Below are 21,972 nucleotides of genomic sequence, written 5' to 3' on the forward strand. Positions count from 1 at the left end.
TAGCTCTTTCCCTTATTAAGTTTATGATATATGGAAAGTTCACTACCTACTTTATTCCTGTGTTTTCTCCATGGTGCAGATGTATTAAGTGCCTGCCTGACAAGGCTGTTGAGGATGAAATAAAAGGAAAGAACGCATGAAAAGGGCTTAGTCAATATATCACTCTTTCAGTGCCCATTCAAGATAGCTATTAATTCTGATAAAATGTCAAAAATTAAGGGAAGGAAATTACTCTAAATATCATTAGTTGTTATTTACACGTGATATGATTATGGGCAATCTTGCTTTTTGTTTTTATACTTTTCTAAATTTGTTAGCTTTTCAAATGAATATGAGTTACATTTAAAAATAAAACCATAAACTTCACATATGTACGAGTAATCATGAGTAGTGATTTTCCCACCCTATTAGGTGAAATAATTGTATTTGTACCTTTTGTAAAATGGACAATTCTTTGTCTCATTCCCAACCATACCGCTTTGTTAAAATGATAAAGTACACTTATCCAAATATGATTGTATCACAAGAATCTTTAATGTTTACATTAAAGTTTACTCATGGTGGGGTTGTATGTATGTTTAGCAAAGTGTGCCAAGTGCCCACATTGAGACCAGTTCAGTTCAAATCAGTTCACTCCACACAGATGTTTCCTGTGCCCAGCAAGGTCAGAAAAACAGGGGCCTTGACTTTTCTCTTCGTTAGGCCAGCTTTGCTGGTGAGTTCTTCCAAACTCTCCAGGAGCAGTCAACCCCCATACACGTCAACCGTCCCATATAAAAGAATAAGATGGACATTTTCTCAATGTATTTCATCAGTTTAGCACTTTTCTGATACAAAAAGCCAAGAAAGGTAGCACAAAAGCGAAAGCACCAACAGAGCTTACTTATAAACAAACATGCATAAATCCTAAACACTATTCAATAGTACCCAAATGAATACAACACTGCATTAAAAGATATAAAAGCACTGTACTGAAAACTTAAAAGTTACACGTGAATACTGCACTGTAAATTCTGAATACTCTAACGACCCACCCCCACCCTTCCACAGCCCTGGTGAGGGTCAGAAACCATTAATCTGCCTCCAGACCTTGCTAGTCCTCAGAGACACTGCTATGGGGGCAGTAGGCACCAGGATTAGCCTCCCGCAGAGCTCTGGCCTCCTCCAGAGCCTCTCTGTAACGGGAAGGCCAGGCCTGGGGGTCTTTCTTAAAGACCCTGGCCAGGAACTCCATGATTTGCATCTTGGTAATTTCACGGCTGGCTCTGGAGCCCCAGAAGAACTCGTACTCAGGAGGCTCAACGTAGGGTACGCGCTGGTACTTCAGGTAATTCTGCTGGACGAACTCCTCGGTGATGAGCTTTCTCACATCTCCGAAGGTGGAGTGCTTCTTCCAGGGCCGCAGCCCGAGGATGCGCAGCACGTTCCAGACAGCGCTCTCTCTGGCACCGCGGCCCTTCACGTAGATGAGGCTCAGGATCATGAGCAGGAGGCCTGTCATGGGCATGCGGTTGCTCAGCGCCACCCTGTCCAGCTCCTCGGGATCCAGCGCTTTGACCAGCGCAAACTCCAACGTGTGCAGGCTGGTCAGCCTCAGGTGCAGCCCGAACACTCGGGCGAGAATGAGGCTGGTGCGCCTGAGGATGCTTCTGCACCATTTCTTGTAGCTGCCGATGACATCCTTCACCATGTCTGGAAACCAGATGATCATCTTCTTCTGGTCCTTGACCAGCACGTACCACATGAGCTCGTGTGCCTTCTGCACCAGCTGAGCCGGGGCGGGCGGCGCTGGGCCGAGCTGGGCCGCGCTCAGGGACTGGTGGGCGCGGCCCTCCTCCGCGGCCTGCTGCAGGGCCTTCGGGTCGCCCTCGTCGCTTGGGGCCTGGGGCGGCGGCACGGCCTGAGGGGCGGCCGTCGGGCCTAGAGGAGGGCTCTGTGGCTCTGCGAGGGTCGCGGCCGGAGAGGCGGGTGGAGGGACCCCCACCGGAACCCCTGGGCTGTCATGCATCTCGGAGTTGGGGGCCTCGCCTGCAAAGTTGGGGTCACTCAGATCCTTACTTTGTTCCGACATGTCTGCGCTGTCTGACACGGGTAGGGCCTCTGGGTCCCGGAGCTCTTCGAGCCTGCACTCCCTCCACGGACTCCTGGAGAGGAAGTGCGCTTTGCTGCGCGCGGCGCCTTCCGCAGCGGCGGGCAGGGCGGGGCAGCGGCGAAAGGGGACACTGCGCCTGCGCGTCCGCAGCCCTAGGCTAGGCAGCCAGGGTGGGCGGGGCCTTGCGGGGCGCCCGTCGGGGCGGGTCTATAGACAGGCCTCCCTTGGGACAGCAAGAATGACCCTCAGGTTTCCTGTTTGGGCTAAGGAAGTCATGGGCGGGAGAGGAGGGAGATGGATGACCACTGGAGAAGGAGCAAGTCTGAGGGGAAGGATGGTAACCTAAGTTTCTGAGATGCTGACTTCGAGTTTCTTAGGAAATGTTAACTTGGGTATATCCAGAATTAAATATAAGAGTCCCAGAGGAAGGACTAGGCGAGCGTGTCAACTTGAATTTTATACGTATGAATGAGAGGGACAGTCGGATTGTCCAGGAAAATATGTATACTGTAAAGAGAATGTCTGAGATAAATCCTGAGAAATATCAATAAAAACTAATTTGAATCCCTCCCTACCAATGAGAGGGACTCTAAGATAAGGAGAAATGTGGAATATAGTTAATGTTATTCCCTATCGATCCATGAGAAATTTGAACTTTTTTTGGAGGTAACAGATTTATAACATCATTAATGTTTTAATGCCCCTGGATTTTGGTTTTCTACTTCCCTTGGGTTACTTTGATTCCATTTTAATTTTTCCATTGAGATTCCACAATACAAAGATTGCCATATTTACCAGCACACACTTGTATGATAGTCTTTTTCCTTGTTTGCCCTGTGCCCTCATTCCCCTGATAACTGCTGCTACCTCCAGTCTGTCTTCATGTGGAAACTTATCTTCTCGCAGGATCTCCTCAGGCAGCTACTGGCTCCTCCTGTTGGTACTCACACCCAAATCATTCCTGATTTTATTTTTTTAACATAGGTCCCATAGACAATATCTGACAGCCTATCTCAGGTGACCAAAAGGTATGACATACAACATACTGGTGATCTTGTTTTCCAAGTATAGAAAACTGATCCACTATGGACAAAGACAAAGCTGGCACTCCAAGAGGCCATCCATGAAAATAAGGGGTCATTCTATTTTTTTGTTTTTTGAGGCACCTCTGTGCTGTTCTCCATAATGGTTGCACTAATTTACATTCCCACTAACAGTGTGTTCCCACTAACAGTTAGCATCCTCGCCAGCACTAATTATTTTCTATCTTTTGATAAAAAAAAAAACATTTTAACTTGGATGATATGATATCTCATTGTAGTTTTAATTTACATTTCTCTGATGACTAATGATGTTGAACATTTTTCCATACACCTGTTCCAGGAATCCCATTGCTGGGTATATACCGAAAGTGGGAGGAGCAGATTTCACTATATAAAAAAGATAGTGACTCTTGCACTCCCATATTTATTGCAGCACTGTTCATAATAGCCAAGATATGGAATCAACCCAAGTATCCATTAATGGATGAATGGATAGAGAAATTTTGGTACATATGCAATGGAATATTATGTGCCCACAAAAAAAGAATGGGATGCTGTCATTTGCGACAACATGGATGGAACTGGATTGCATTATGTTACATGAAATAAGTCAAGCACAGAAAGAAAAATCTTGTTGTTCTCACTTATATGTGGGAGCTAAATATTAAAACAATTGATCTCATGGAGACAGAGAGTAGAATGACAGTTACCAGAGGCTGGGACAGGTAGCAGAGAGAGGGGGATAAAGCGGGTATAATTAATGGGTACAAAAATATAGTTAAATAGTTAGATAGAATAAACAATATTTGATAGCACAACAAAGCAACTATAATCAATAACTAAAAGAGTGGAATTGGAATGTTCCTTACACAAAGAAGTGTTAAATACATGAGGCTATTGATACCCCAATTAATTAATTCGCATTGTATGCATGTATCAAAACATCACATGTACCCTGTAAATATGTACAACTATTATGTACCCATAATAATTAAAAATAAAAAAAAATAATAAAAAGTTTGAAAGGGGTCTTCATTGGAGCCTCTGGAGCCTGAGACTGAGCAGCATCCCTGGTCCAAGCTGATGTAGTCCTTCAGCTCTTCCTGGGTTTCCTTAAGTCAACAGCTTCTTAAATATGCTATCTTGAATATGATCATTGTCATTTGAAACCCAAAGCATATTTTAAATATTATCTTGACATTTCTAGAGTCTTCACTTCATTTGCTTACATATCATTTCTCAATTTGTTTTTCCTCAAGTAGGTTGATTTTGAAGAGTGTTCTGTGCTTTCTTTCTCTTTTGGTTTGCATGCACATGTCACCTTTAGCAGGATCATTTCCACATCAGTCCCTCCAAGAGTACTTCTTAGCTGCCAATGTCACCAGGATAATTCCTAGGTATCATTCAGATCTGTCTTAGTTGGAATTATTTCCTTTCCTCCTACTCCCTCTGCCCTGCTCTTTTCCCCTCCTTTTCCTCCTTTCTCCCTCCCCCTCCTCCCCTTCTCCTCTCTGACCATCCTCCTCCTCCTTCTCCTCCTTCTTCCTTTTCTTCTCCTTTTCCTTCTTTGATTTATGGAACTGTGACAATATTAATCATTATTTTTGACAATGTCACATGAACAGATTGTCCCCATGTTTTTTATATATATATTTTTTAATTTTTTGAAACAGAGTTTTACTCTCTCACCCGGGCTAGAGTGCAGTGGCATCAACATAGCTCAGTGAGACCTCAAACTCCTGGGCTCAAGCAATCCTCCTGCCTCAGCCTTCAGAGTAGCTGGGACTACAGGTGTGCATGGCCACACCTGGCTAATTTTTTCTATTTTTTGTACAGATAGGGTCTCACTCTTGATCAAGCTGCTCTCAAACTCCTGGCCTCAAGCAATTCTCCCGCCTTGGCCTCCCAAAGTGCTAGAATTACAGCCATGTGCCATCATACCCCGTCCCCATGCTTCTTAAATATAACTCTCATTTCTTGCATTTTTATCTCCATCAATTTTCTTCTTTCACTGTTTGGATATTTATTATTTTCTAATTATTTAAAGTAGATATTTAGTTCATTTAATGCCTTTTTCATAATTAAAATGTTTGAACCTGTTATTTAAGTCTCAGCTCAGCTGTGAGCATGGGCTATGATTTTTGACGTTGCGATGTCATTAGCATTACATACTCACATTTCACATGTTTAGATTTAATGGATTCATGAAATTAAAGCACAAGCTTGGGGCACAACAATGATAAAAGTCGGCTTCTGATGATGTGGGGTATCAGAGCTCTGTCCAGAGATCTGCTCGTGCTTCAATTACTGTCTAGGCTACACTGGATAATTGAGTTCCTACACGGGTCTCACTCTGGTGAAGCTGCCAGCACCATGTAGACTGTGCATGCCACCTCTACTGCACTGTAGATCATATTGCACTTCTGAGTTGTTTAATACTGTACCAGTAGATTAGGATCATACTGAGAGATTACACTTAGGGGGCTTAAAGCCTGGGCATTGATGCTCAAGTTTGAAACCAACCACAGTGTAGACCTTGGTGCAGCTCACTCTTACAGCCCAACTATACACCTGCTAAAGTGATGTCACCTTCTTCCCATGGAAAGTTCCACTTGACCGGCTCAATTCCTACCGGGAAGAAAATTAATGGTAGGTGGACTTGTGCGGGGTGGTGGGACAAAATAAAGCTTTGGACAGCTTTTAAGTAGGAAAAACACCTGCACATTTTCCATAGTAGGGGTCAGTAGCTTGACTGCTACCTATGAGGTGCCTACCCATAATCCAGAGATGCAGACATTCAGAATGATAAGGAAAAGTTCCCATGACACTATGGGAAAGAAGAGGAAGCCAGAACTCATGAAGCATCCACAACTGCTTTAACTCAAGGGACAAAATTTGGGGCTGGAGTTCCAATGATGTCCTGAGAGTACTGCAGATAAATTTGGCTTGCTGGGTATCTCCAGGGTGGGCCATAGTTGATATGGGCAATAAAATCCTCTGTGGACCAGCAGCTTAGGAGCAAAAGTGTAGAGCTTACCAAAATGTCTTCTGGCTACTCATTAAATCAAGATTCTGTAAATAGAAGTCCTGTGGATGTAGAAAGTAAATGGAGAAGTTATAACTTAAAATATTCTGGAGAAGTTTTGCTGGTGGGTTACTTCAAACTCTGCAATGTGGAACAGATTACACAGCTGTGGAATAGGCTGTTCTTGGCAGAATCAGGAATAGGAGGAGAGGCCAGTCCAGGCATTGGTTTCCATAGTGAACAGAAGAAGGGGGGTCGCCCCAGAGCCTCCAGTGGATAGTACGCATGCTCACAGTGCTGGGCCCCAGAGGCCCTGGATGAAATGTGAATCCTTCTGGCTCTTTTCTGTCCACATAGGCAGCAACCTCCACCTTGGAGCCCCCAGATGGGCCCCAAATGCCTTTCAGGCCAAGGAACTGAAACAGAGAATTCACTTTAATGTGTTCGGCAAATATTATTGAGCAATGTCTTTCATGTGTCTGAAAGATTTGCATTTTGTAAAAGTAGCTCAGTCTGAGGGAGAAAATCATGGCATTGGAATTGTTTGGCAGCCGGACCCCTTTTCGTTAGAAAAGAATAAGAAGTGAGGAAAGGCAGTGCTGCTGCCCACAGTTGGGAGTGTGTTAGGGAGGGGACTCTCCCCTAGCTCCTTATCCTGTGCAGCCTCCCTAGGGAGACACTGTTCAGGCTTATCCTTCCAAGACCTACCACACGTACTAAAACAGAGGCCTTCTAGTCCCTCCCAGTCCCACAAAGCAGCCTGCCAGCATTCAGGGTGAGAGGGCTCAGGGTGTCTTTCAAAAGGTCACCTAGATACAGAGTTAAGGCTGGAGTTGGAGGCAGGTGAGGAAGCAGAGGCAGAGAGGCCCAGTAGGGGTCCCTTCACAAGAACCCATGTGAGAAAGGGTGATGGCTTGCATTTCGTCTTTATTTGCCAATTATTTATTAACACTATGTTTCAGGCATTGAGCCTGGGGATATAATAAGAGATAGGGTCTCTGTAATCTATGATATGGGTAAGCGGCATAGAAAAAGAGCCTTAAAGAAGAAAACAAATGAGTAACCAGATAATCATATGTTGTGATGCATATTGTGAAGGAAATGTGACGTTGTCACAGAGAATGGGAATGAGGGAGCTGATGTTCAACAGGGATGCCAGGTAAATAAAAATGAAAGATGTAAATAATAATGAAAAGCAAGGGGAGGCTGACCACTAGGGACAATCAGGATTCTGTCTTGGCTGGCTGGATTGAACAGTGTGGTGTAGCTAGGAGTTCACGTGCCATTTCCCGTAACTATGTGGAGAGAGGGACTAAAAGCTCCTGGGAAGAGGGAGTAGACATGCCCAGCAGATATCTGGGTGGACAGGTGTCAGCAAAGAGGCCTGGGCTGGAAAGAGAAGTTTGGGAGGTAAAGAAGGTAAATCACATCACTGTGAGAGTATCTAGATCAGGGTTCTTCAAAGGGATCCATCCTGGCACAAGGGTAGGATAACGTTTCATTGTGAGAGTGTAGCACACAGCACAGAAGCTGTTTCCCTTGCACACAAACATACCCACATGCATACACATGCACAAACACCCTCCAGACTTGGGAAAACCAAAGAGAAAGTGGAAAAAAGAAAAAAAAATGACACCTTTTCCACACGACACCAAAAATCCTTTTATGGGCAGCATGACCTCCAGTTGAGGACCACTGAAAAAAACAAGAGAGAAGATAGACAGGCACAGCAACAGGCCCACATAATTTAAGCTTCTTTAAAGACTATCATATGATCTTCCTTATTGGATCTATTTCTGGGACATATTAAAATAGATTGCCTCATCTTAAACAATCTTCTCTAAGATAAATCCTATTCAAGCAGACTTTGAGTTCAAGTTTTTGGTGTATTATTCCTTTTACATATTACCAGATTTAATTTGCCAATATTGTGTTGAAAGTTCGTACGTATATGCTCATCAGGGATATTGGTTTGTAGTTTTCTCTTTTTGTAATATCTGCATCTGGTTTTGATATCAGTATATTATAAGCTCGTAAAACTACTATTCTTTCCTTCTCTTCAGTTTATGGAAGAAATTGTGTAGAATTGGTTTTATTTCTTCTTTACATATTTGATAGAATTTGTCAGTGAAACCATTAGTTCCTGGAGATTTCTTTACAGATGGATTGTAACTATGAATTCAATTTTAAAAAAGTGTTGTAAGCCTATTCATATTATCTTTTCATGATGGGTGGGTTTGGGTACTTTATGGTTTTTAGGAGTTGGTCCATTTCATTTGTCAAATTTATGTGTGTAGTGGTGTTTGTAGTGATTTCTATTATACTTTTTCTTCAATGATCGATTTATCTGCTAAGCTCAGTCTTGGCTTTGCCATCTATATTGAGAAAACACACACACACACACACACACAGACACACACACACACAGCACCCATGCCATAGTTACTCTTCCAGAAAGCCCTGAGTCCTCCAGTCCTTCAGATACTCCTGGGACAGCTGAAAACTCTCTGTCTGCACCTTCTCAAGTGTTTGAAATTCTGTTTGTCCAACTATCCTCTAAAAGTTGAGTTTTCTTTCACACTTGGGTGAGGCAAAGACATAAAATGTAACCAAAATGTTTATACCCTCATAATATCCTGAAATTAAAAAAAAAAAAGTTGAGTTTTCTTGAGCTCTTATCTCATGTCTTTTGCTCTTTTCATTCTATGTTCTGATAAATGCCATCTCTCAGAGCTTGAATTGTCTATACACCAGTGAGTCCTACATTTATTTCTCTAGACTAAAATACATGTTGTATGATCTATAACTGGATATTCCATGTGTAAGGACATCTTAACATTATGTTAATGGCAGAAGTTTATTCTTTCATAGATATGACAACCTGAAGTGTGAAATCAAGTTGTTGCTATGTCCATGCTTCCACCAAAGCCTTCAAAGAAGAATCCCTCCTTGCCTCTACTATCTTCCAGTGGCTTCTGGCCTTCCTTGGCTTGAGGCAAAACAACTCTAATCTCCACCAATGTCTTCACATGGGTCTTCATGTGGCTTTGTCCTCCATGTGTCTCTGTTTCTCTGATTTCCTTCTGTCTCCTACAAGGACACCAGTGATTAGATTTAGGGTTACCCTAAATCCAGAATGATCTAATTTTGAGATCCTTAACTTAATTATATCTGCAACAATATTTCTTTTTTTTTTTCTTTTTACTGCATGAAGTAACATTCACATGTTCCAGAGATCAGGGAATGGGTATTGTTTTTTTAGGGGGGGGTGTTTTTACCCTACGACAGGGGCCAATAATGTATTAAACAAATTGATAATCCAGATATTTTATTAATTTGAGAAGAAGAGAATAACCTGGGTGCTTGCAAAAAAAAAAATATTTGGGAAAAATAGCAAAATTCTTTCCCTCTAGAAAGCCATGGAAGGAGGGATTAATAAGAAAATATTTTAAAATGGCATAGAGTATCCTGAGATTTATCAGTAACCATGGATTCTTTCACATTAAGAGACAATGAATCTGGCAAAGGCTCTAGATAAAGTCTAAGTCCTACATTTCTCCTAACTCCTAGGTGTCTGGTATCGCACAGTCACACTGACCCACAATAGGTGCTCTCAAGAGGCGAGGAGGTTCACTATCTCAATATCATTAGGTCCAGTTGGCTACCTTATGGTGTCTCATGGAAAGTAGCCACAAATCCAGCTTATCCACTGATAAATTATGATTATACATTCAGGTACCAGCTTTTGAAATAAGCACAATAATTCAGTTTATGAAGAAGGGACCCCATCATCCTCATGTTGGTCAGAATCCTTAGCTGCTTCCACCTGCTCACATGGTTAGAGATTAATTTTTATAATTACATAAGATTATGTAAAATATTTTAATAATCATGGCATTATATGGGCCCCCTTCTTATTATTATGTGAAACGGGGAGATAAATGAGCTCCATTCTGATATAGGCTTCTTGTATTGCTTCTACTCTGTTGGATCACAGTACAATGGGTACTTCAATTCTGGCAGTAATTACCCAGCATTGGCAAAAATCCTATAAGTTGAAGGGTGTTGTCCCCAACAAAATTGCTCTTATTTCTGATGCCAGCTGCACTTCAGAGGTTCTCAGGAAACCCATACCTCTGACTGAATAGCTATACATTTGGTGTTTCCCATGACGCTATTAGGTTCAATAATTTGCTAGAATGACTAACAGAACTCACTGAAAGTGCTGTACTTGTGATTACAGTTTTCTTTTAAAGGATATACACAGGATTAAGTCTGGGAGGGGGAGCAGAGTTTTTATGATCTCTCCCTGTGAGATTGGGGCATGTCACTCTCCAGGAACATTCATTTGTTTATGAACCAGGAAGTGTCACTGAGCCACATTGTTCAGTGTCTTTATTGGGATTTCATGTGTAGGCGTGATTACTTAAATCATTGGCTATGTGATTGCACTCAACCTCCAGGCCCCCTTCCCTCCCTGGAGGTAAGGCAGCTGAATGTCCCATCTCTCTAATCATGTAATTGGTCTTCCCGGTGATTAGCCCCCATTCTTATCTAATGGTGCATCATGAGTCATTTCCTCAGTATAATAAAGATACTCCTATCACTCAAGAAATTCTAAGAAATTTTTTAAGTTACAGCCAGAAACCTGGGACAAACACCAGGCAAATTCTTAATTACACCACAGCCTTTGATAAAGTAACTTGAATTCATTCTTCTCCCTTCTTCGTACTCTAGCTTTCTGTATTCAATGTCTGCTACAACCTTCTTTGGACTGAAATCTCCTCCCTACGAGGAAAGTTGTAAAGAGGCTTTACTGTTCATAGAAGACAGGGGTCTACAGCCATAGGTATTAATTTAGGGCCCGGGAAGCTTGCTCATTCATCGTAGTATAGGGCTGTAAATAGGCATATATGCTGTTTAATATGTGCCTTTGAAAACCTTGGTTTTCATGTATCTTGATTTTTTTCACCACTTCCCACAGGTGAAACTCCATAGCTTATTTTTAACAGCTTTATTGAGGTGTAACCGATATATGATATACTGCAAGTATTTAAAGTGTATAACTTGACAAATTTTGACATATAAATCCATGAAACCATTACCCCAGTCAAGATAATGAACATATCCATCCATCACCCCCACAAGTCTCCTCATGTCCTTTTGTAATTATTTCCTCTACCACCCACTCTTACTTTCTACAGAAACCAGTGATGTGTTTTCTGTCACAATTGAGTAGTCTGCATTTTCTAGAATTATACATAAATGAAATCATACAGTGCTTAATCTTTTTTATCTGGCTTCAACATATAACTTCAGAATAGTTATTTTGAGATTATTTTATGTTATAGCTTATACTGAGAGTTATTCATTTTATTGTTGAGTAGCAGTCCATTGTATGACTATATCAATTTTTTGCCATATGTCTATTGATAACATTTTGATTGTTACTAGTTTGAGGCTATTACAGATAAAATTGCTAAGGACATCCATGTAAAAGACTTTGTATGAAAATATGCCTTCAATTCTCTTACTAGAAATGAAATAAATGTCTGGATCATATGGTAGGTGAATATTTAACTTTTAAAGAAAAAATTTTTAAAAAGTTTCCCAAAGTTATTTTAACATTTTACATTTCAAGTAGTAGTGCATGAGAATTTCCTCCACATCCTTGCAAACACTGAATACAGTCAAAATTTACTGTTTTAACCATTATAATAGGAGTGTAGTGGCATCTCATTCTATATTTAATTGTATTTACCTAATGGCTAATGACATTGAGCACTTTTTCATGTACATTTCATCATCTACATATAATCTTTGGTGAAATGTGCTTTGAAAATATTTTATACCAATTGTGGCCTTTTCATTCTCTTAAGTATATTTGTGTGTGTGTGTGTGTGTATGTGTATGTGTGTATACACACACACACATATATATATACACACACATATATATAGACACACACATATATATACACATACATATATACATATATATGTGTGTATATATACACCACATATATATGCAGATATATTTATAAAATTTGACTTTATTTCAGAGTATTACAGGGGTACCAACGTTTTGGTTAAATAAATTGCTTTGTATACTTTGAGTCAAAGTTATAAGTGTAAGCATCAGCCAGATAATGTGCATTGTACCCATTAGGTGTGAATTTACTCATCCCCTCCTCTCCCTTCCCATATACTTGGTTTCTGATGAATTTTATTTCCATATGTGCACATGAATGTTGTTTGATTAGTTCCAATTTAATGGTGAGCATATGTGGTGTTTGTTTTTGCATTCTTGTGACACTTCACTTAGAAGAACGGTCTCCAGTCCCATCCAGGATAATACGAGAGGTATTAGTTCATCATTTTCTTATGGCTGAGAAATACTCCATAGTATACATATACCACATTTTATTAATCCACTCATGTATTGATGGACACTTGGGCTGTTTCCACATCTTTGCAGTCATGAATTTTGCTGCTATAAACATTTGGGTACAGGTGTCTTTTTTATAGAGTGTCCTTTTTTTCCTTTGGGTAAAGACCTGATAGTGGGATTGCTGAATCAAATGGTAGGTCTACTCTTAGTTCTTTATTTCCATACTACTTTAAATAGAGGTTGTACTAGTTTGCAGTCCCACCCACAGAGTATAAGTGTTCCTATCTCTCCATATCCACACCAGCATTTGGTGTTTTGGGATTTTTTGATAAAAGCCATTCTCACTGGACTTAGGTAATATTTCATTGTGGTTTTGATTTACATTTCCCTGATGATTAGAGATGTTGAGCACTTTTTTATATGCTGCTGCCATTATTCTGTCTTCTCTTGAAAAATTTCTGTTCATGTCTTCTGCCCACTTTTTAATAGGGTTCTTTAATTTTTTTTCTTGCTGATCTGTTTGAGTTCTTTGTAGATTCTGGTTATCAGCCCTTTGTCAAATATTTAGCATGCAAATATTTTCTACCATTCTGCAGGTTGTCTATTCACTCTATTGATTGTTTCGCTGCTGTGTAGAAGCTTTTTAATTTAATCAGGTCTCATTCATTTATTTTTCTTCTTGCTGTGATTACCTTTGGGGTCTCCTTCATAAATTATTTGCCTAGGCCAAAGTCTTTAAGAATTTTTCCAACATTTTCTTCTAGAATTCTTATACTTTCATGCCTTAGGTTTAAGTCTTTTATCCTCCATGAATTAATTTTTGTAAGAGGTGAGGATCCTTTCCCAGCCATCCACATGCGGCTATCTAATTTTCCCACCACCAATTACTGAATAGGGATTCTTTACCCCCATGCATATTTTTGTCTGCTTTGTCGAAGATCAGATAACAATATGAGGATGGATTCATATCTGGGTTCTCTGTTCTCATCCATAGATCTATGTTTGTTTTTTGTGCCAGTACCACACTGTTGTGGTTCTTATAGCTTTGTAGTATAGCTTGAAGTCTGGCAAATGAGGCCTCTCAATTTGTTCTTTTTACTTAAGATTATCTTGGCTATTTGGGCTCTTTTCTGGTTCCATATGAAGCATATAATTACTTTTTCTAGATCTCCAAAAAATAACATTGATATTTTAAGGGGGATTACATTGAATCTATACATCAATTTTGGTACTACAGCTATTTTAACAATGTTGATTCTGCTGATCCACGAGTATGATGTGTTTTTTCATTTGTTTACATCTCTGGGATTTCCTTCTTCAGTGTTTTATAGTTTTCCCTGTAGAAGTCTTTCACCTCCTTGGTTAAATGTATTACTATGTGTTTTTTTTTTCTTTGTGGCTATTGTGAAGGTATTGAGTCTTTGATTTCATTCTCAGCTTGACTGTTGTTGGTGCATAGGAGTGCTACTGATTTGTGTACATTGATTATTTAACCTGAGACTTTGCTGAATTTATTTATGAATTCCAGGAGTCTCTTGGCAGAATCTTTGGGTTTTTTAGATATAAGATCTTATTGTCAGTGAAGAGTGATAATTTGACTTCTTCTTTCCCCATTTGGATATGCTTTATTTCCTTCTCTTGCCTAATTGCTCTGGCTAGGACTTTCAGCACTATTTTGAACAGAAGTGGTGACAGTGGGCAACCTTGTCTGATTCCAGTTCTTACTGGGAATATTTTCAATTTTTCCCCATTCAGTGTGATTTGGCAGTGGATTTGCTGTATATCGCTTTTATGATATTGAGGTATGTTCCATCTATGCCTATTTTCTTTGGACTTCTTATCATAAAAGGGTGCTGAGTTTTGTCAAGTGCTTTTTCTGCATCTATTGAGAGAATCATATGGTCTTTGTTTTTGCTCCTATTTATGTGGTGAATCACATTAATAGATTTGCATGTGATGAACCATCCTTGCATCTCTGAGATGAAGCCAACTTGATGGTGGTGGATTATTTTTTTTGATGTACAGCTGAATTTGGTTTGCTAGGATTTTATTAAGAATTTTTGCATTTATAGTCATAAGGGATATCGGTCTGTAGTTTTCTTTTATTTGTTGTATCTTTCCCTGGCTTTGGTATCCTGATGACATTGGCTTCATAGAGCAAGTTGGGGAAAATTATTTCCTTCTCGATGTTATGAAATAATTTCTGCAGCATAGGTACAAGTTCACCTGCGTAGCTCTGGCCAAATTCTGCTGTGAAACCATCTGGTCCAGGGCCTTTATTTCGTTGGAATAGTTTTTATTGCTGCTTTAATTTTTTTGCTCATAATTGGTCTATTCAGGATTTCTATTTATTTCTGATTGAGCCTAGGGAGGTTTCGTGTTTCCAAGAATTCATCCATTTCCTCAACATTTTAAAGTTTATATGCATAGAGATTTTAATATTATTCAGAGATGATCTTTTGTATTTCCATAATATCAGTTGTAATATCTCCTTTTTCATTTCTGATTGAGATTATTAGTGTCCTTTCTTTGCTGACTCTGGTTAATCTAGTGAGAGGCCTGTCAATTTTGTTGATCTTTTCAAAGAACCAACTTTTTGTTTTATTAATCTTCTGTATAATTCTTTTGGAATCAATTTCATTTAGTTCTTCTCTTACCTCAGTTCTTTCTTTCTTTTTTCTTATTTTTATTTCAGCCGTTTTGGGGTAGTATGTTCTGTAAATGTCTGTTAGGCCCATCTTTTCTAGAGTTCTGTTTAAGTCCAGTGTTTCTTTGTTTATTTTCTGTTTGGAGGATCTGTCCCATTCTGTCAATGGGATGTGGAAGTCCCAATCTATTACAGTGCAGCTGTTTATAATTTTATTTAGATCAAGTAGTTTTGCTTTGTTAATCTGGATGTACCTGTGTTAGGTACATAGATATTTAGGATTGTTATGTCATCTTGTTGAATTGCTCCCTTCACCATTATATAATGGGTGTCTTTGCCTTTCTTTACTTTGGTGATTTGAAATCTATGTTATCTGATATGACAATTCTCACACTAGCTTTCTTTTGGTTTCCATTTGCATGGAATATTGTTTTCCATCCCTTCATCTTGAATCTGAATGAGTCCTTGTGAGTTAGATGCCTTTCCGGGATACAACAGATACATGGCTTGTATATTTTTTTTTATTCATTAGGTCAGCCTATGTCTCTTCAGTGGGCAGTTTAAGCCATTAACATTTACTGAAAGAATTGATAAGTGGAGTGGATTTCTGTTCATACTGTTGCCTAGAACTTTATTTCTTTGTTTTACCTCTTGAGCCACTGTAGTAGCTGGGCTCTGAACTTTAGCATTTAGATGATTTTACACTGGTGGGTGTCTATTGTGCTGATCAGTGTATAATGCAGATCTGAGTACTTTTTGCAGGGCAAGTCTGATCTTGACACATTCCATCAGCGTTTGCTTGTCTAAGAAAGTTTTTACTTCTTCCTCATATAGGAAACTTAGTTTTGCAGGATACAAAATTCTAGGCTAGCCATTATTCTGTTTGAGAAGAGTGAAAATGGGTCCCCAATCCCTTCTGTCATATAAGGTCTCAGTTGAGAAATCCGCAGTTAGTCTTATGGGTTTTCCTTTGTAAGTTACCTGATGTTTTCACCTTACGGTTCATAGGAGTTCCTCTTTCATGTTAACTTTGGCCAATCTGATGACTATAAGTCATGGTGATTGATTCTTGGTGATGAATCTCCCAGGAGTCTGTTGTGCCTCTAATACTTAGACGTTGAGATTTCTATCAAGACCTAGGAAATTTTAATCAAGTATTCCTTCAAATATGTTTTCCAGTTCTTGTGTATTTTCTTCTTCACCCTGAAGGATGCCTTTAATTCTTATGTTAGTCCTCTTTTAATAATACCTGATTTCTTGTAGGCTTTGTTCTTTCCTCTTATTTTTCTGTTCTTTCTCTTTGACTGACTTGTTTAATTCAAACATATTGTCTTCTAGCTCTGAGGTTCTTTCTTCTGCCTGATCTAGCCCACTCTTAAGGCTTTCCACTGTGTTTCATATTTCCTTGAATGAATTTTTCATTTCCAGAAACTCTGCTTGATTTTTATTTATTTATTTATTTATTTTAGTGAATTTTTCAGCCATTTCCTGCATTGTTTTTGTGGTTTCTTTATGGTGGGTTTCTATTTTCTCTTGTATTTCATTGACCTTCCTTACAATCCATATTCAAAATCTTTTACCAGTCATTTCAATATTCTTGTTTTGGTTCATTTCAGTTCGTTTTCTGTTAGTATGAAGTTATTGTTTTCTTTTGGGGGTATCCTTTCACTCTGATTTTTCATGCATCTAGAGATATTTCACTGATTTCTTCTCACTTGGAGCAGCTTTTGCTTTTTAGTTTTGGATTTTCTTTTGATTACCTAATTACATGCCCAGTTTTAACCTCTGAGACAGTGGGTGGTGTTTATGGATAAGACTCAACTACATTCTGTATGATTGAGTCAGTAAATGCTGTAAAGAGTACTCAAATTGACCTCCCTATCAGTAGGTAGTGCTTGCCAGAAGAAACAAGCTGCTATGTTTTTTTTGGTTTCTGTGATCATCAGCTCTAGTCCCTCTGGAGAAGCACTTGATTTTACCCTGAACTTCAGGTTAATCCTTATTCTCCACAAAATCAGAGGCAGATTGGGGAGTGCAGTTGGGTGGGGCTGGGTTGGGTGAACTTGCCCTCAGGCTCCACCAAAGCTGAAAAGTTATCCATTTCAGTAGGGGTCAAGGGTCTGCTCCCAGCTTCTAGGCAAAGCCACCTGGTAGCAGCTGTACTGGCCTCACCCAATCACACATCTCCCCTCCTTTCCCTTGAGAAAGGTAATTGAGACCTGGGGGTATGGGATCTGGCCTGTGGGCCTGTTCCCAATACCCCAAGATCAACTCCCTGACCATTTCAGGGAGTTGCTGTTCCTCAGTTGCCCAGGAGATACATAAGCATGCAGTGTTCTCTGCTGCCAGATGATTTTACCAACTGCAGGCTAATGTAAGTGTTCTGAGCACATTTATAGTTGGATAGGCTAAGCTGTGATGTTTGATGGGTTAATACATGTATTAAATGCATTTTTAACTTATGATATTTTCAACTTACAATGTGTTTCTCAGGACAAAACCCCATGCTAAGTTGAAGAGCATCTGTATTTTTACAGAATCCTTGTGTCATCTCTTATTTTTCCTTTGCTGTGCAGAAGATTTTCAGTTTAATGCAATCCCATTTGTCCATTTTTGCTTTTGTTGCCTGTGCTTTTGACGTCATATTCAAATCATTTCCCAGACCAATATTGCAGAGGTTTTCCTTTATGTTTTCTTCTAGTAGTTTTACAGAGTCAGGTCTTATGTTTAAGTCTTTAACTCATGTTAGTTGGTTTTTGTATAAAGTGTGAGATAAACATCCAATTTCACTCTTCTGCATGTGGAAATCCAGTTTTCCCAACACTGTTTATTGAAGACACTGTTTATTTCCCATTGTGTGGTTCTGGAAACTTTCTCATAAATTAATTGACCGTAGATATCTGAGTTTATTTCTGGACTCTCTATCCTGTTCCACTGGTCAACGTGTCTATCTTTATGCCATGCTGTTTTGATTAGTACAGTTTTGCAACGTATTTTGAAATTAGGAAGTGTGATGCCTCCGGCTTTGTACATTTTGCTCAAGATTACTCTGGTTATTTGAGGTCTTTTGTGATTTCATATGAATTTTAAGATTCTTTTTCTGTGTAAAATGACATTAGTATTTTTATTAAAATTGCATTGCATCTCTAGGTTGCTTTGGGTAGTATGAACAATTTTAACAGTGTTTATTCTTCCAATCCATGAACATGAGGCATCTTTCCAGTTATTTTATTGTATTTATTTATTTATTTATTTTTTGAGACAGAGTCTCACTCTGTCACCCAGGTTAGAGTGAAGTGGTGTCATCACAGCTCACTGAAAATGCAAACTCGTGGGATCAGGCAATCTTCCTGCCTCAGCCTCCCAAGTAGCTGGGACTACATGTGCGCACCACCAAGCTTGACTAATTTTTCTATTTTTTGTAGAGACCAGCTCTCAATCTTGCTCAGGCTGGTCTCAAACTCCTGACCTCAAGCAACCCTCCCTCCTGAGTCTCCCAGAGTGCTAGGATTACAGGCATGAACCACCTCACTGTCCTCTTTCCATTTATTTGTGTTATCTTCAATTTCTTTTATCAATGTTTTATAATTTTTAGAATGCAAATCTTGCACTTCTTTGGTTAAATTCACCTCGAAGTATTTTTTTTTTATGTTATTGTAAATGAGATTGCTTTCTTAATTTACCTTTTGGATACTTCATTGTTAGTGTGTACAGCAAGGAGAGACAATTTCTCTTTTTTTTTTTTCTCCCTTTTTTTTCCCTTTGGATGTTCATTATTTATTTATTTTTGTTTGCTTAATTGTTTTGACTGCTTCTTAGTATTCTTTCCCTTCCTCCAACTATCTTAAGAGGAGAGTATGTATTCCTGACCCTTCCCCAGGGGTAGGACTTTATTTATTCTGTTAACCTGTCTCAGTCTCTGTGTGTTTTCCCTCAGTGCTCTATGCCTATAGTTTTTGCTGCCCTTCTCCCTGTAGAGAAAGGCATTTGTTACTTAGAGAGTACATGTGGTTTGTGTTTCTTTAGTTGCTACTGTTCCTCTACCCATTGTGAAGGATTTTCTATAATCTTTGGAATCTACTCTATAAGACCTAGTGGATGAGTCTTATAGAGTTCCTTGAGGAACTTCAAGGAAGGAAAATCCACCAAGAAGATGTAACCCTCAACAAATTGGCACTAACTGATCAACACTGTGGTGCTCACATAGTAGTAATATTCTACAGGGATTAGGGGGTTGGGGGTGTAAACTCGCAACTAATGGACATGGTGAGTGTTGTAGAGGGGAAGGGCATGCCTCTAAACCTTGTGTGGGTGAGGGAAAGTCATAAAATGTAACCAAAACGTTTGTACCTTCATAATATCCTAAAATAAAAATAAATAAAAAAAGAAGATGTAACCCTGTCCCCCATATGTCTATGACCCTCAGGGCTTCATGCTGTCATGCTACCACACATTTATCTCTAAGCAGAAACTGAAAACTCCAGTTTTTGCCTTAATTGTATTTTATGTGATATTTTATGTAATACTGATATAATTAGGTTCATATATTTTATCTTAAATTGTTTGTTTTCTATTTATCCTATCTGCTATCTGTTCCCATTTTCCCTTTTATTCTGCCTCCTATGTGTTGCATATTTTTATGATTTCATTTTATCTCCTTTACCTATTAGCTATAACTCTCTATTTTATTATTTCAGGGTTTAGAATATGCATATTTATCTTAATATAGTCTTCAAATGATATTATACTACTCTATGTATATTATGTCTATTTCCAAATAATTGTATACTTCCTTTTTTCCTCCTCTACTGTTGAATTATTGTTTTTCTGTTTTTTATTTTTACATATGTTATGTCTCATTTTACATTGTTATTATTTCCATTTAGCTAGTCGATTATGTTTTCCTGTTTATATATATAGATCTGAGTTTCTAAGTAATTTTCATTCTCACTAAAGAATTCCTTAAACATATTTTTTACAGAGGAGATCTACAGGTGATGGATTTCCTTGGGTTTTCTTTGTCTGATAATGTCTTTATTCCTCCTTCACTTGAATTAAAAGGATAATTATTCTGGATATAGAAGTTGTAGGATATATAATAGAATTTATTCACATATATGTAATTGAGTATCTGTTTTCAATTTTGGGGGGCCATATAACTAGGAGTGGAATTGCTGGGTCATATTCCATGTGTCGTTCTGTGCTTAACTTTTAGAGAAACTTCCAAACTGTTACATTTCCACTGTGGATATTAACAGATACAGTCTCTTTACATCCTTATCAACACTTGCTGTGTTTTTCCTTTTCTTAGAATTGGCACCATCCTAATAGTACCAAGTGGCTTCTCATTGTGATTTTGATTCACATTTCTCTAAAGATTAAAGGCATTGAGCATTGTTTTATGTGCTTATTTGCCATTCATTTAAATGATTTACAGAACTATCTATTGAAAGTATTGAGCCGTTTTACCAATTGAGTTTTTTTTTTTTTGGTCATTGGAGAGGTTTATTGCTATGGTCTGAATATTTATGTCCCCCCTAAGTACATATGTTGGAATTCTAATCCCCATGATCATAGTATTAGGAGGTAGATGGCAGATGGAGCCTTTGGTAGATGATTAGGTCACAAGGGCAGCACCCTCATGATTGGGATTAGTGCCCTTATAAGCAAGATCCCACCTCCTCCTCCATCCTCCTCCCATGTCACCCAGAGTCTGCCCCCGGGCCGGGGTGTCATGCACGTGCACTCCACGGGTCATTGGCTGCCGGGGAGAAAAGGGGACTTGACAACTGCAGTCTGTCCTGTGGTTGCCGCGTGTCAGGCTGGAGCTCAGTGCCGCGGGGGCAGGAATCCCCAGGAGGGGGAAAGAGAAAAGACCCCAGAGAACCACCTGTGTCCTTCCACTCTGTGAGGAGACAGCTGGAAGGCACCATCTAAATCTGCTGATGCCTCATTCGTGGACTTTCCAGTCTCCAGAATTGTAAGAAATAAATTTCTGTTGGTTATTAGCTATACAGTGTATGGTACCTGCTGTAGCAGTCCAAACAGATTAAGACACTCATTATATATTCTGTATACTTAATTCTTACCATATATATGATTTGAAAATGTATCTTTTTTCTCATTTCGTAAATGATCTTTTCACTTTTTAGCTAACTGAAGCCCAAGGTGGGCAAAACGAATGCTAGCTTCTGTGCTGCTTCATCAAGGAATTACCTGGTAGGTCAAAACACACAATCAATTTTTTTTGTAAGTATATATCTCAAGGTTCTTACTTTACTCCTGGCATCACCAGTTCATACTGGGAACACCGTCTCCATGGCTTCAGCTGAGCTAGGGGGCATGGGAAATAGAGTAGGTAGGTAAGAAAAAATGCCATAATACTTAATCGTTGCTTCATAAGCCCTGCCAATTCTCCAGCTACTTTGCAATTTCTATGATGTCATGTTCTTCCTTAAGCTTTTGTATGTCCAAAAATATCTTCATTTCATGTTTTCTTCTTGAAAAATGTTCTCACTGTGTATGGAATTCTATGTTTACAAGGCTTTTTGCCCAGTGTTTTAACTATCATCCTTATCTTTTGTTCTGGTGTATGTAATGTGTCTTTTTTTCCTCTGGCTGCTGGTCAGTTTTTACTTTATTACTGATTTTGGGTATTTTGAATATGAGGTGCAATGGTGTATTTTAAGTTTCTTGTTCTTGGGTTCATTAAGCTTCTTCGATTTGTGAGTTTACTTTTTATATCATATCTTGAAAAAAATTACCATTACATCTT

General features: G+C 39.1%; 1 protein-coding gene across 1 annotated transcript; it reads right to left on the minus strand.

The window, feature by feature from the left end:
* Positions 1 to 512: 512 nt before the first annotated feature.
* Positions 513 to 2,183, minus strand: LOC105808956 (necdin). Its single transcript, XM_012642716.1, has one exon. It carries the CDS (start codon positions 2,069 to 2,071, stop codon positions 1,094 to 1,096), a length of 978 nt encoding a protein of 325 aa, XP_012498170.1. The 5' UTR covers positions 2,072 to 2,183; the 3' UTR covers positions 513 to 1,093.
* Positions 2,184 to 21,972: the final 19,789 nt, after the last annotated feature.

The sequence above is a fragment of the Propithecus coquereli genome, unplaced genomic scaffold, assembly GCF_000956105.1.
Source record: "Propithecus coquereli isolate 6110/MARCELLA unplaced genomic scaffold, Pcoq_1.0 Scaffold184, whole genome shotgun sequence".
Lineage (NCBI taxonomy): Eukaryota > Metazoa > Chordata > Mammalia > Primates > Indriidae > Propithecus > Propithecus coquereli.

What these genes read in the sequence shown, in the direction of transcription:
- LOC105808956 (XM_012642716.1), bottom strand. Translation starts at nt 2,071, where the DNA reads ATGTCGGAACAAAGTAAGGATCTGAGTGACCCCAACTTTGCAGGCGAG.